The sequence below is a fragment of the Pneumocystis carinii genome (genome assembly GCF_001477545.1).
Source record: "Pneumocystis carinii B80 chromosome Unknown supercont1.4, whole genome shotgun sequence".
Taxonomy (NCBI): domain Eukaryota; kingdom Fungi; phylum Ascomycota; class Pneumocystomycetes; order Pneumocystales; family Pneumocystaceae; genus Pneumocystis; species Pneumocystis carinii.
In genome coordinates, this window is record NW_017264716.1 from 79,748 (window position 1) to 94,498 (window position 14,751).

A 14,751-nucleotide genomic window follows, 5' to 3' on the forward strand; every position below is an offset into this window, starting at 1 on the left:
TAAAAAGTTAATAAAAAATAATAAGAATTAATAAAAAATTATAAAAGTTAATAAAAAGAAGTTAAAAGTTGATAATAAAAAGTTGATAATAAGGAGTTAATAAATTAATAATAATTAAATAATAAATTAATAATAATTATTAATAAAAAGTTAATAGTAAATTAATAATAATTATTATTAATGGCAGAAAGGAAAAGAATAAGACCAAGAAATTCATTTAATTCAGATTCATTAGAAAAAGAAGGATTTAAAGAAAAAGATAAAAATAAAGAATATTTTATTGAAAATAAAAATCAAAAGAAAAAAACAAGTTTAAATGATAAAATTGAGGATTTAGAAACAAGATTAATAGAATCTCATAATAGAAAAAAAGATTTTGATATGATATTTAATACAGAAAAGGGTTTAGTAAGATATTATTTTTTATAAATTGAAGATAATTTAATTTTTAAAGAAAAGTCTAGGTATTGAGGATTTATTTAATATTTAAAGTTATATTTTATGGTAGATGATGTACGTATTATCCTTGATATTGGAAACATTATTATTATTACTAAAGCACATGATAAATCTCTTGTTTTATTAACTCGTAAACTAGTGATATGGCTTTTATCATATCAATCTAATCATGAAAAAAAATACAATGTGTATGAGGATTTATATTAAATATGAAGTCAATAATTTTGAATAGATATGTAGAATCGACTTTTAAAGATTCATGTGATTTTGATTCTAAAAATATTATAAAGCTGAATCCATCTTTTGAAAATTATTTAAAATATTGGACATTTGAGTTTTGCAATGAATATTCATCATTATTTGATTTTGTTATTACGGTATAATAAAAACAGTAATATTTATACATATAATTTTATAGCTTGGTGGAGATGGGACTGTATTATTTGGTAGCTGGCTGTTTCAAAAGACAGTCCCTCCTGTTCTTTCTTTCTCACTTGGTTCATTGGGATTTTTAACGTAAATAAAGATTGAAGTTTTATAAAATAGTAATATTTAAAGAATGTTTGATTTTTCAACTTTTGATACTACATTGGACAATTTATTTTGTAATGGAGTTATTATTAGTTTAAGAATGAGGCTTCAATGTACTATAATGAGAGTTAAAGTTGATGATAATGGGGAACCAATTGATAAAACAAGAGATTTAGATCGTTCTATATTGAATGATAAAAATTGTGGAACAAGTTTAACTCATGAACCTAAAGAATCATTTTCAGTATTAAATGATCTTGTTGTTGTAAGAAATTTTCATTTTATAACCATATTTTACAATTTTAGGATCGTGGTCCAAATCCATTTTTAAGTTCTATAGAACTTTATGGTATTTAATCAATGATTTATTTTTATTTAATCAATAACATAGGTGATTATGAACATTTTACCTCTGTACAGGCAGATGGAATTTGTATTTCTACACCTACAGGCTCTACAGCATATTCAGTAAATCATTTCAATAAATTAATATTAATTTAACACAATTTAGCTTTCTGCGGGTGGATCTCTTTGTCATCCAGATATACCAGCTATACTTATAAGTCCAATATGTAAAATTGATCTTTTATATATTAATTTCTAATTTTAAAAAGGTCCTCATACATTATCATTTAGACCTTTATTGGTACACGATTCTATGATTTTGCATGTCGCTATCCCATATGATTCTAGAAGCACATCTGTAAATATTTTATACATATTTGCTATTAAAAAAAGTAATATTTATAGTGGGTTAGCTTTGATGGAAGAAATAGAGTGGAAATTAAACGTTTGTTTCTCATTTTATTAATATTTCTATGATAAATTACTAATATTTCGGTTTTAGAAGGCGATTATGTAACTATTTCAGCATCCAAATTTCATTTCCCCATTGTCCTTCGATCTAAACAAAATTCTAACTGGTTTACCAGTCTTGCTACTAGACTTGGATGGAATGAACGCACAATAAAACTTAAACCTTTGTCAAATTAAAATAATTACAAATCATATCTTAGTATATTAAAATACAAGAAAATTATTTATTATAATTATTCTTAATCTATACTCAATCCTTAGATTTTACTTCTTTTTAATTATCATATATATACAATAACTAATTTATTATTTCTAAATCGTCTTTTTAGATAAATTTTATATTTTTTAAAAGTAAAACATAGATAAGCTCATAAATTACTGATCTATACTTTCAATAACAAAATATGAGAATTATTCCACTAGAGATCCTGAGAACCAGTAATTATAGTTATATTATTATATGTAATAAGACTCTAGGTAAAATATTATCTTTAAAAAAAATAGAAAAATACATAACACATTTCAGAAGCAGCAATAGTAGATCCAGCAGATCCAGTAACGTTAAAAATATTTTTTATTTGTTTTTTTTTTTAAATATCATCAGAATACTACCATATCTAGAGAAACTTAATAATGAAAAAATACATCTTAAATCTATTATAACAACACATCATCATTGGTTTATATCTTAAGAAGAGCTACTGACATTTTTTAATTTCATTAGGGATCATGCAGGTGGAAATAAAAGGATGGTAATTGAATTTTATATATAAAAATGAAAATAAACAAATAAATACAGCTTAAAAGCTATCCAGATGTAAAAATATATGGAGGGAAGGATTCGGAAGCAGTTAATCATTATGTTAAGGATAAAGAAGTCTTCAAAATTGGAGAAATTTTAGTCAAAAGTCTTCATACACCCTGTCATACAGTATAAAAACATAATATAAAGACAAAACTTAAATTTTTAGAGAGATTCTGTGTGTTATTATATGGAAGATGGAACAGAGAGGGCAGTGTTTACGGGAGATACACTTTTTAATGGAGGATGTGGTAAATTTTTTGAAGGTATATTAAAAAATAATTATTATTATACTTATAATTAGGAACACCTGAAGAAATGTATAAAAATCTAAATGAAATTCTTGGATCACTTCCTGGAGATACAAAGATTTATGTAAGGTTTAATTTTGATAAAACTTAATTAACTCTTTTTTTTTAAAAAAAGCCTGGTCATGAATACACAAAATCTAACTTAAAATTTGCAAAAACGATATTCAGCTCAGATAAATTATTTGAAGTTTCCAAATTTGCCGATACCAATAGAATTACATGTGGAAAATTTACTATTAATGACGAAAAAACATATAATCCTTTTATGATGGTTAATGTTTGTTAATATTTTTTTATATTATACATTTTGTTAATTTATAGTCAATCTGTATTCAAAAGGTTATAGGAGAAACAGATCCGGTGAAAGTTATGAAACAATTAAGGGAAATGAAAAACAGGTTTTAGATTATATAAGTTTTTATAATCAAAAGATGTTTTATAATAAAAAACAATATTTCATAGGATTTGGTGTAAATATTAGATAATAAAAATACTTTAATCATTTAAGTATAATAAATTGGACCAAGAATTAAATATTTCTTCACTTAATAAAATTAATGAGTTAAAATTTTGATAAATTTATATAATATTATTAGTAAAAAGCTGGTAACTAAACCCTATAATTAAAAAGAAAACAATTATAAGATGTTTATAAAAAAATTCAAATTAATAATTTATATATAAATTCATTAACATGCACAACCAGGCTTTTCAGAATCAAGATTAATTTGAATAGGATCAGGAAATTCAGAAACATAATCTTCTTCATTTTCCATAGAAAGTGCAATTCTTGCTATAAGCAAAAATGCCTCGTCTATATTTGTGCATTCTTTCGCACTTGTTTCAAAATATGGAATATTTCCCTTTGATTGGCAGTAAGAAACAACACGTTCATGTGAAACCTGTCTTAAATTACCATTCCTTCTTTCTATATACTAATAAATATTATATACCATTTTTTTATTTTCTTCAATATCACATTTATTTCCAATACAAACAAATGGAAAACATGATGGATCACGGGGACTCGCCTGTATAAAAAACTCATCTCTCCATGAATCAAGCGCTTCAAATGACCTAGAACTCCCAAGATCAAAGACAAGAACACAACAATCCGCTCCTCTATAAAAAGCCACTCCTAACGACTGAAATCGCTCCTGACCCGCCGTATCCCATAGCTTTTCATGATATTAAACAAAAATAATGTCATTAACTACCTACTTGCATAGTTACTATCCGATCATCTACCATCACCTCTTTTGTAAGAAAATCTGCACCAATAGTTGCTTTATACTGATTACTAAACTTCTTATTGACATATTGATTTAAAAGAGACGTCTTCCCAGCACTAAATAACTATAAAATTATTCAAAAATATTCAAAACTCCTAACCCACTGTCTCCTAGAATAATCACCTATTATTCATTAGTTATTATTCCTCTAAAATACCCAAAAATTAACCTTTAAAAGAACTTTTTTTCGGGAAGACATATTCTATCCTATCCTCCCTTTGTATCTAAGAAAATCTTAGGGTCTTATAGCTCTTTAATCCTGCTTTTATCAAATTTTTGTTTTTTTTCAAACGTTGGACGTTAGATTTGGCCCCAGTTAACCTCTGTTTTTATTAAGTCCTCTGTATTAAAGATATTTTTTATTATAAAAAACTATAAATAAAGGCTAATTTTAAGAAACAAATGTAATATTTATAGAGGGTTATGTATTTAAAAGATCAAATTTTTAAAATTTTAAATGGGCAGATTTATATTGGAAGTCAATAGTGAATTATGAAAAAATAACAAAAAGTTAAAGAAAATAAAAAAATAGGGTGGAATAAGATTTGGACTTATAAAAAAGTTGGGTTAATAAGGAAGATATTTTTTTTTAGAAAGAGTTTTGGATAGATTAAGAAATAAAAAAAACAGAAATATTAATAGAAACAAGGACAAATAAGCAGTATATTTGTTATAAATTAAGGAATTATAGAGAGATTTGAAATCAGGAATTATTAGGGAAAAATATTGGAAAATTTGAAATTGAAGATATATAGTAGGAAAATAATTATTTGAAAAAAAATGAATGGAAACACATTAATAAACGAGAATCCAATAGTTTATGAGAGAAATGAGAGGTCTCTGAAGAGCTGGGTGAATTTTTTTGAAGAAATAAGAGATAAAAGAGAAGAAAAGGAAGAAAAAGAAAATATTATTGATAAACAAGAGATATATGGTATAATTATTATGAAAATGAAATATTGGCTATAAATTGCTAGATCTATTGGCAAATATTATGGATCCAGAGCATCCTTTGACACTTGAACAACTTGCAGTGGTTAATTTTGATGATATATATTTAGAAAAGGAAGAAATAAACAAAATGACATATTTAACAGTAGAAATAACGCCTACTATTCCTCATTGTTCTATGGCAACGCTTATTGGTTTATGCATTCGAGTACGTCTTGAACGATGTTTACCATCAAGATTTCGTGTTAGTGTAAAAATTAAGAAAAGTACACATCAAAATGAAAAACAAATAAACAAACAACTAAGGGATAAGGAACGTGTGGCAGCTGCTTTAGGTATATATTTTGAATTTTTGAATAATTTTTAATAATATAGAAAATCAACAACTAGCAAATGTTATTCATGGAATGATGGCGTTTTGTGCATAAAAAATGCATTAAAACATTCCTTATCATTCCGAAATTTAACTAAAATGTTTTTTGTTGATGATTTGGATTTTTGAGATTTTAAAACAAAAATCAAAACAATCAATATCAAAAATACAAAAATAATACAAAAGAAATATAATTTTCGTATTAATAATTATATTTCATGGAAATATCTACAAGAAAATTCAATACTATTATATAATTTTGATATATTTTCTTAAAATTATGTCATAATCATTATGATACAAACAAAACAAATACAATTGATGAACACATATTCTGAAAAAAATCAATTTCTTCATTTTAACAAATTTTACTACAGGTAACTACTATATAAAAAATATAATCATTAAAAAAACTGAAATATATTATTAGATCTTTAATAAATAATTTTATACTGAAAAAAAAAACATATAAAGAAAATTAAAGGACATATTTCATAAAAATATCCAAAAACATGTATTACAATTATTTAAGAAATATGTGAAAATCAAAATTTACATATTTTTTATAAACAAACCATATTAATACATTTGTTTATTAATATTACATTATAATATTTTTCCTAAATATAAGCTATTTATAAAGCTATTATATATATATTTGATTTATACTCATCTTCAACGTCTACCTTAATATATTTCAAAAATCTTATATCTTTTAATAAAATGAGAACTTAATCTCTTAAAGATGTTAGATATTATATATTATGAGAGAAGATCAAGCCTTTAGACCTCTTAAACAAGGAACTATAGATGATTTACCGCAATGCGAGTTGGCTTATGTATATATTACACGGCATGCTTATTCAAGATTAAAAATAGAGGAAAAAGATGAACCAGAAGATATATTTGATGCAATAGAAAGAGGACCCTTTGTTGTTACAGGCGTAATTCGTATAATTAAGGATAAGCAGTGTATTTTATAATATTTTAAAATACAGAAAAAATAAACAATTATTTAGCACAATATAGATATAATTCAGAGAAGATAGTCTTTATTAAGCTTATGAATGTGTATCTTTACAAAATTGAACGTCTTTCTAACAATTTATTATTGATATGGATCATTGGACAACGTGCATTATATGTTATTCAAAGTGTTTGTGATGAATACAAAGAAACATATAATATTGTTACGGAAAAGGCAGATCTTTATTGTATAGAATGTATAGAAGGGGGTTTTTCTAATTTTAGTAGCAGATCTAAGAATTATTCGAGAAAATGAAACAAAAAAATGTAAATTTACATTTCATGAGTATTTGGAACAAGTAAATTTTATAATAAATAGATTTAGCTATTAATATGGATAGATTTCGTATGTATGGGAAGAAGAAAAATCAAAAATTAAAGATAAAATTATTAAATATTCCAAATTTTTATTTTTTATGATGTTAGATGATACTATATTAGATTGGCCGAAATCATTGTTTTTCAAAGATCTTGTAGAATTATGTAGTGTAAAACCCTGAATTATTTCAAACTATTTCACTGATATTTATAGGATTCATTTGAACTTGCAAAATTGAATAAAAAAAAAGCAGAAATTCTTCGTAATAATGCAATTGATATATTAGAACTTACGAATGGCTTCTCAAATACTAAGGATAGCTTGTAATTATTCAATTCGTTTGTTAATTACATGAATTAATATATTTTAGTACGGAAAACCATGATCAAGAATTAGATAATTTTCAGTTACAAAATAATTTTTTCAATATTAATTTTTCATTAAAAGAATTACAAAACGACACATTAACATATCCATTTCCACGTACAAATGCAGAAGGAAGGAAATTATATAATGATTTAAAAAAAGCTTTAATGCATGTTTCTTTTAAACCTAAAGATCTTGACATTGATATGGCTGCTATCTTCCTTGGAAATGATTTAAATTCAGTCAATGATATGAAGGAAAAAATAAAAAGTCATGCAGAAGGGTTAATTGACTTAATCAAAATGTCTAAAAAATGGGAAAAAAGTAATTTATTTAAACAACTTAGTAATATAACTAAAGTAAACATATCTACAAATATATCTTATTAGTGAATAATAATATTTCTTAGGGAATTGATATACCTCTTAAGAAAACTAAATCTATGCTTTTAAAAAATGAAAATCAGAAAAAAGGTTTATATAAACGAAAAAATAGAAGAATGTATAACACATCATTCAAAAAAATTGATAAAGAAATGTCATTGTTTCATTTAATAGATAATTCTTCATCAGAAGGCAGCAGTAATACAACTTTTCAGAGAAATATACTTTCTAAAAAAGAATTTCTTCAAAAAATTATGAGTATGTTCTTGAAAATTTGCATTGAATTTAATAAATTTTAGATCAACTTGTTTCAGAGCTTATTGAATCACAAAAATATGCAAAAAGGTACAATTTAAAAATATTTATACACAATGTAAGTATCAATTACTATTATCTAAATTCTAAAATCTTCAAGATGACCAATATTTTTAAAATCTCATATAAAACTACATTAAAATTTATTCTGGAAAATATAGAATCTTTTATTGGTTTAGTTACGCAAAAACATACTGAAATTTATAAGGATTTAGAAAATATGTTAATAGTATGAAATTATTAACCATAGAGCATATCTAATTATTTGAAGTTTAAGTCAGAATTTTTAAACAATTCTAAAGCAAAGCCATCAAATAAAAAACATAAAGATTCCTCATACTCATATAATTTACTAAAATCAAATATTTTAGATTCTATTGAAGACTCCTCTTTTAAGAATAAAAATGAATCAAGCAAGAAAAGTGTCACAACAGATAATACTTGCGAATCTTTAGATTCTAAAGCTGCATTGGAATCTAATACAATATCTACTGAAAACAAAATATCAGACTCATTAAATAATCTTTATGAATCTCCAAATATGGAATTGAATATTCAAAAGTTTGACAACGCATTAATAAATCTTAGAAAAACTGAAAAACGTTTAAAGGAGGCTATTTCTCACAATTCTTCCAAGTCGCTTTTTAATACAAATTCCACATTTAATAATAAAAAAGGTATATTAGCATTAAATTAAAAAAACTAAGATTTTAGAAAATGAAAAAGAATATCATAATAATTCTAAATCAGATGTAATGAACATATCTTCATCTGATACAAATCTGAAGGATAATTCGTAAGTGTTTATTTTTTAAAAAAATATAAAATAATTATTATTAATAGATTATCTAATAATATTATAAATACATCTAATCATGAAACAAAATCTCATGATTCAGATGAAATGTCAGATAAATCACTTGTCCTAAGCAAAAAAAATATAACCAATTCCTCTAACTCTAATAAAAATAATGATAAAAACATTTATCTCAATAAAAAGGATGAATCAAACGATCCTGTTATAAATGATAATTATACATTCAATCAATTTAAAAAATCATTGTTTGAATTTAATTTAATTCAGCCTGGACGAGGTAAACCAATGTTACAGATAATACAACTTCCTTCAACTCAACCTTCTCAGAACTCAAAACTATGGTTTTGTCCTCTTAAAAACTGCAATTATTTTTCAGAAACATTAGTACCCAATAAATATTTTAAGGCAATTATTAAACATTTAAAATATCATAAAGACAATTTTTCATCAAAACATGGACATAAAAATTTCAATCAACCACAAAATAATATGGTTAGAGATTTTGTTGAAAAGCTTGAAACTATTGCCGAATCATGGAAACCATAGTTTGATGAAGCCTAACTATAAACTCTAATGAATCATTATGACAAATTCAAAAAAAATACAATATTTATTTGAATTAGTATTTTAAAGTGAAATCAGAAAACTCCAGCTCTTTTCATAATATTTTCAAACTCAACAATACCTACATATCCAGAGGGTGATGCTTCATCAATCATTTCTATTAATTCTTCATCAGATACTTTTTCTCCAATATCATTGGCTACACGTCTAAGATCTTCAAGGGTAATTTTTCCCTTAGAATCTTTATCAAATAATGAGAATGCCTTATATATTTATTATTTCAAATACCGAAAAATCGATATTACCTTGATAATACTCAAATTCGGATCATTATCCTTTATTTTCAATATTATCATCTCTTTAAAAGGCTCATATTCGATCCATCCAGTACGTTCATTATCCAGAATATTCTTTAATTCATTTAACTCATTTTTATCAATTTTGATGTCAAGTTCATGTATAATAAGAGGTAAGTCTTTTGTTTTGATTTTTCCTATATGTTTTTTATCAAAAATATCAAATTTATCCTTTATTTGTTTTAGTTGATAATCCTCTATAGGATTTTCTTCCATCTTAGATTTTAATTATTAAAAGATAATAATTAAATCGAAGATATCTATTTTTTCCTTATAAAAAACCTTAATTTCTCTTATCTTTTAAAAATATTTTTAATTTTTTATAGATTTACTAAGTTTAAGAAAAAGATATATGTAAATCAAATGAAAAATATTAGATATCCTCTACATGGAGTGTAAGTCTATGATACATGCTTTTTATAACTATAATCTTGAAAAAGTATTAAAATAATTTATTTTAAATTTACTTTTTCTTCATTTGTTTCATGAAACTGTCCATCATCAATGGAAAACATACGTTCAGATGCGGTAGAATTCTTTTTCATTTTATTTGATGGCTTTTTAATATCATTGAAAAATTCCTGAGATGCTTTATTTGAACTATTTGGAGAAGAATTTCCAGTTCCACTAAAATCTAAATCATCAACTTCAAAATCATCATCTTGAACAACCTAAAACTATAAATATTTTCTTTTTTTAATTAAGAAAAATACTTCATCACTTATAGCAAGTCTGATATTACTAATAGCAGGTCTCCATAAAACAATAATTGTAATAAAAACAATTAAATATAATATATCTAGAAAACCATATAATACAAGCGATCTAATTCTCCAATATAATGGTGCAAATAATTTAAGATTTTCACGATAAATAAATATAGACTTAATAATAGTGTAAATACTTATTAAAATAATAGTAAAAACTAAGGATATCCGCAATTTCTTATATATAAAACCTTTAGTGTATTGTTTACGATGATCCAAATCAATTATAGTTTGATTTAAAGAAAATATTGTCCATAAATAAAATGTGATAAATGTAAGAGTTGATAAAGATAATGATGTAATTATAATTGGGAGAAAATTTATCCAATGATAAAAAGACGATACTATTATATTAATAGCAGAAAATAGAAAATGAAATACCGCTAATAATTTGCATTTTATCATTGTAGGTCCCAAAGTTGGTCTTAATTTATTTTAGTTATATATAAAAAAAATTATCATTTAATACTTGACTATACTATAACCCATAGAAACAATAAGAAGTATAAAAAATGATAATGAACTACGAGTTGCTGTGATAAGTGCAATGGCTGAAAGATAAATAAAAGACCCAGAATCATATCCATTAATATTCACATATTTATAATATCCTAATATAATAATTATTTACTATAAAAAAATTATCATCTATCTTACCCCATAACACCATCATTTCAATTATAAGAATAATAATAATACCTGTAATATATTTCTAAAAATTAACATTAATTTATAAACTTTTAAAAAAATACTTGAACTGAAAGAATATTTTTTCTATGTTTAATACACAAAATTCCCCAAAAAATTCCAATAAACAAATATATTCCTGAAAGAAAACCATACATAACCAATTTAGGATATTCTGGCGCTGGAAGTTTACCATAATAATTATTCCAATTAATTGTAGCATAATATTTAGAAAATGGTATTGGTATCAAACCAACACAATAATACCCTGTATATTTTACATCATATTTTACTCTCGTTGTATTCTTAATATCAATCTTCTTCATAAAAATCGTCGGTATATTCTTCATTTCTGTATTTACAAGAAATGAATTATTATCTTTTTCTTCACATAATCCATTCGATATAGCATATTCATCACATATAAAAACCGTCTATAAAATAATACATCATCTTTCCTTTTAACCCTTTTATTCATCTCTTTACCTTATTATTTGGTAATTTTTTTCCAAAATATCTTATATCTTCCCATTCAAATATAACAATATAGACTCCTTCATATTCCTTTTGAGTCTTACTAAATAAAACTAACTTCTAGTAAATATTTATCTTCTTTATTATCAATTTAAACCCTCAATAGATGACGGCTTCTTGTTAACCTTATTTCTCCCATACTAACTCAAAATAAAAACCTCAAAAAACTTTATATACTTATATTTACCATTCCAGAACATTGTTTACGGCTTTCTATTAAGTTTCCCTAATAAATTCATGTTAATTATTCATTTATATATTTATATATTATTTAGATCTAAATCTAATCTTTTTTTTTCCTTTAAAAACTTACCATAGTAAAATCATACCCTTTATATGCAAAAATAACTCGAAAAACTACGAAAATTATTAATAAAAACACTCTTTTCATCATTTTTTTTCTTTTAATTTATAATTTATCTACTTCAACGTCACCTTTAAATAATACCTTAAAATACTCTTATTTTATTTATAAAAATACCCTTCAATTATGAACATAAGAGCTATTATTCCTTGTTTTTCTTCTTTATTTAATCCTTCTTTATTGGTTCCTCATTTAATTATTAATAATTTCTCTCAAATTCCTATCAATATTTCTCAGACTTTAAAACTTCATTTTACTCATCTTTCTGATTCTGATATTAATATTAAGGCTTTAATCTTAGATAAGGATAATTGTATAACTATTCCTGGCGATCTTAATCTTTATTCTTCTTATAACGTCTTCTTTTCTTCTTTCTTCTTCTTTCTTAACTTTTTTTTAGGAAAAATGGCTTCAATTAAAGAGAAACTATGACTATATATTAATCGTCAGTAATTCCTCTGGTATTTATACTAAAAAATATCAAGATGAAGTATCTTTTTTTTTCATCTTTTTAATACATAATTAACTTTATTAAAGGCTATTATATTAGAACAGAATCTGGGCGTTTCTGTTTTTCGTCATAAAAAAAAGGTTTTTATCTTCTTCTTTTATCTTCTTTTATCTTCTTCTTTTTATTAACATTCATCATCATATAGAAACCTCATTGCGCTTCTGATCTTTTAAACTTCTTATCTAATATGAATATTTCTCCTAATCAAATCGTCGTTATTGGTGATCGTCTTTTTACTGATATTTTATTGGGTAATTTAATGGGTACTTGGACAATTTGGATTAAACATGGTATATCAAAAAAATTTAATATGGTATTTCTTTCATCATTCATCATTCATCATTCATCATTCACTCATTCTCTCCTCTCCCCCCTCTCCCCCCTCTCTTTCTTCTCTCCCCCCCCCTCTACTAACTCTCGACTTAGTTTTTATACATCGAAATCCTTATATACAAAATCATCAGGTCCCTCAAATTTTCACCTCTTTCACCTCTTTCTTCTCAAAAAATACCCCAAAAAAATCCTTAACTCCATTCTTTCACTTCGTTCTTCTTATTATACCCATTAAAATATCCTATTTCTACATATATTTTTCTCTTTCTTAAAAACAGCCCTTCTCTTTTCCCTCTTTTCCCCATCTTCCTCTCTCGATTAAAAAAGATTTTCATGAGAGAATCTAACTATTGTTCACCGTCTCAAAACAAAGCTTCTATAGGCATAACATCCGCTGTTTATGACAGAAGAGCTCTTGATTGTACAGCAGTATTGCCTTTAGTTAATTCATTATCACATCTATCATTTCTTACATCAACATCATCACGTATTAGAGAGATCTTAATAGAAGATGAAGGATTAGAACGGCTGGTTCGTATTCTTAAAGAAGGGGGATTTAAGAGCCGGTTAGATATGTGGAAATGGCAGTTGGCATTTCAGTGTGTAGTTAATGTTGGGATCAGAGGATCTGAGAGAGTACGTACACGAGTCGTGGAGGCAGAGATGGTACCGGTTATAGTTAGTATATTAGAAGGGTTTCTAGAGAGAGCAGAAAGAGATCATGAGATGGAATCAGGAGGAGAAATAAGAAGAATGGGATATTCATTTTTAAGGCCTATGATTGGATATGGTATGATGGTAGAAGGGATGGGAAGGAATGGAAGGAGAAGATGGGAGATGAATGAAGGAGGGGTTAATGAGGGTGTAGAAGGAGGGGAAAGGGATAGTAGAAGAAGGGATATAAGGGAAGGAAGATTATCGGTAGTAGAACTTGAAGAATCGGTGAGAGAAAGTATGACAAGATTTTCATCGATGAATGAATATGTGAGAGGGGAATTTCTTGGAGAAGGGTATGAGCTTGAGGAGGGAGTGGAGATAGAAGAGGGGAATTCTGGGGAATTAGTGTCAAGTCGGGAGAGAAATGTTTTTGGAGGGGGAGGAGGAGGAGAAAGAGAAGGGATGGAAGGGATGGAAGAGGATAATGGGGTTATAAATGAGGTATATGGTATTAATAGAGTGGAAGAAGGGGGGGAAAATGGGGTAGAAATGATGAATGAAAGGAATTCGGAGATAAGAAGACGAGAATCGGTACAACAGGCGATATTTTTTGATTCGAGACATTTTTTCTTCAGAAATGAAGACAATGTTATTTTTTGTTTACAGCTATTGGCATATATATCAAAATATCCTCAACTTAGATCATATTTTCAAAAATCTCATGATATCCCGAGACTTCGTTATTGTAATACAGGAGAAATCGATGAAGAAAAGGTGACACCGATTAATGTATTTGCCCTAGTGGAAAGATTTACATTGCGTATTCATCCGGTTGAAGTACAATATTGGGCAGGCGTTATTATGAGGAATGCTTGTCGAAAAGATGAATCAAGAGGAGGTATTCGTCAATGTGCATATATAGATTGTGGAAGATGGGAGACATTTAATAGACAATTTGCAAAGTGTAGAAGATGCAGGTATTTATTTTATAAAAAAAGTTTTAAGAGAGAAAGAATTAAGATATTATAGAAGAACGAAATATTGTAGCAAGCAATGCCAATCAAGAGCATGGCCAGGGCATAGATGGTGGTGCAGAGAACGGGCAAGTAACTGAAAAAAAAAAGAATTTTTATTACAAGTTTGATAAGTTATAAATTCCTAGTTTGATAGAACTGTATTGCATGTTTGTATATATCATTTTTGATTTTTTATTGTTT

At 25.8% G+C, this 14,751-nt stretch overlaps 9 protein-coding genes across 9 annotated transcripts; 6 read left to right on the forward strand and 3 right to left on the reverse strand.

The window, feature by feature from the left end:
• Window positions 1-180: 180 nt before the first annotated feature.
• T552_00883 (hypothetical protein) lies at window positions 181-1,983 on the forward strand (the record flags this gene model as incomplete). Its single annotated transcript, XM_018369479.1, has 12 exons — window positions 181-408; window positions 455-464; window positions 509-647; window positions 692-836; window positions 878-975; window positions 1,018-1,255; window positions 1,297-1,339; window positions 1,382-1,458; window positions 1,502-1,562; window positions 1,605-1,693; window positions 1,741-1,780; window positions 1,838-1,983. The coding sequence occupies 12 exons, from the start codon at window positions 181-183 to the stop codon at window positions 1,981-1,983; spliced, it is 1,314 nt and encodes a 437-aa protein (XP_018226661.1).
• Window positions 1,984-2,165: 182 nt separating this feature from the next.
• T552_00884 (hydroxyacylglutathione hydrolase) lies at window positions 2,166-3,369 on the forward strand. Its single transcript, XM_018369480.1, has 9 exons — window positions 2,166-2,283; window positions 2,333-2,366; window positions 2,411-2,485; window positions 2,531-2,558; window positions 2,606-2,737; window positions 2,778-2,874; window positions 2,913-2,983; window positions 3,035-3,196; window positions 3,241-3,369. The coding sequence occupies exons 1-9, from the start codon at window positions 2,211-2,213 to the stop codon at window positions 3,322-3,324; spliced, it is 756 nt and encodes a 251-aa protein (XP_018226662.1). The 5' UTR covers window positions 2,166-2,210; the 3' UTR covers window positions 3,325-3,369.
• Window positions 3,370-3,565: 196 nt separating this feature from the next.
• On the reverse strand, window positions 3,566-4,456 carry T552_00885 (hypothetical protein). Its single transcript, XM_018369481.1, has 5 exons — window positions 4,381-4,456; window positions 4,312-4,334; window positions 4,141-4,267; window positions 3,873-4,097; window positions 3,566-3,821 (listed from the first exon to the last, which is right to left on the reverse strand). Exons 1-5 carry the CDS (start codon window positions 4,408-4,410, stop codon window positions 3,609-3,611), a joined length of 618 nt encoding a protein of 205 aa, XP_018226663.1. The 5' UTR covers window positions 4,411-4,456; the 3' UTR covers window positions 3,566-3,608.
• A 489-nt stretch (window positions 4,457-4,945) lies between these two features.
• T552_00886 (hypothetical protein) lies at window positions 4,946-5,636 on the forward strand. Its single transcript, XM_018369482.1, has 3 exons — window positions 4,946-5,145; window positions 5,189-5,497; window positions 5,538-5,636. The coding sequence occupies exons 1-3, from the start codon at window positions 4,992-4,994 to the stop codon at window positions 5,588-5,590; spliced, it is 516 nt and encodes a 171-aa protein (XP_018226664.1). The 5' UTR covers window positions 4,946-4,991; the 3' UTR covers window positions 5,591-5,636.
• Window positions 5,637-6,253: 617 nt separating this feature from the next.
• T552_00887 (hypothetical protein) lies at window positions 6,254-9,353 on the forward strand. Its single transcript, XM_018369483.1, has 12 exons — window positions 6,254-6,507; window positions 6,555-6,749; window positions 6,790-6,860; window positions 6,903-7,049; window positions 7,094-7,203; window positions 7,251-7,605; window positions 7,656-7,887; window positions 7,929-8,002; window positions 8,045-8,173; window positions 8,216-8,621; window positions 8,659-8,740; window positions 8,788-9,353. The coding sequence occupies exons 1-12, from the start codon at window positions 6,300-6,302 to the stop codon at window positions 9,305-9,307; spliced, it is 2,529 nt and encodes an 842-aa protein (XP_018226665.1). The 5' UTR covers window positions 6,254-6,299; the 3' UTR covers window positions 9,308-9,353.
• Window positions 9,354-9,355: 2 nt separating this feature from the next.
• On the reverse strand, window positions 9,356-9,942 carry T552_00888 (hypothetical protein). The gene is made up of 2 exons (XM_018369484.1): window positions 9,631-9,942; window positions 9,356-9,588 (listed from the first exon to the last, which is right to left on the reverse strand). Exons 1-2 carry the CDS (start codon window positions 9,895-9,897, stop codon window positions 9,400-9,402), a joined length of 456 nt encoding a protein of 151 aa, XP_018226666.1. The 5' UTR covers window positions 9,898-9,942; the 3' UTR covers window positions 9,356-9,399.
• Window positions 9,943-10,089: 147 nt separating this feature from the next.
• Window positions 10,090-11,896, reverse strand: T552_00889 (hypothetical protein). Its single transcript, XM_018369485.1, has 8 exons — window positions 11,857-11,896; window positions 11,767-11,809; window positions 11,622-11,722; window positions 11,201-11,569; window positions 11,106-11,160; window positions 10,918-11,059; window positions 10,395-10,872; window positions 10,090-10,352 (listed from the first exon to the last, which is right to left on the reverse strand). Exons 1-8 carry the CDS (start codon window positions 11,857-11,859, stop codon window positions 10,134-10,136), a joined length of 1,410 nt encoding a protein of 469 aa, XP_018226667.1. The 5' UTR covers window positions 11,860-11,896; the 3' UTR covers window positions 10,090-10,133.
• Window positions 11,897-12,159: 263 nt separating this feature from the next.
• On the forward strand, window positions 12,160-13,112 carry T552_04092 (HAD phosphatase, family IIIA; the record flags this gene model as incomplete). Its single annotated transcript, XM_018372143.1, has 4 exons — window positions 12,160-12,390; window positions 12,434-12,523; window positions 12,571-12,624; window positions 12,690-13,112. The coding sequence occupies 4 exons, from the start codon at window positions 12,160-12,162 to the stop codon at window positions 13,110-13,112; spliced, it is 798 nt and encodes a 265-aa protein (XP_018226668.1).
• Window positions 13,113-13,165: 53 nt separating this feature from the next.
• Window positions 13,166-14,694, forward strand: T552_00890 (hypothetical protein). The gene is made up of 2 exons (XM_018369486.1): window positions 13,166-14,511; window positions 14,564-14,694. The coding sequence occupies exons 1-2, from the start codon at window positions 13,211-13,213 to the stop codon at window positions 14,646-14,648; spliced, it is 1,386 nt and encodes a 461-aa protein (XP_018226669.1). The 5' UTR covers window positions 13,166-13,210; the 3' UTR covers window positions 14,649-14,694.
• Window positions 14,695-14,751: the final 57 nt, after the last annotated feature.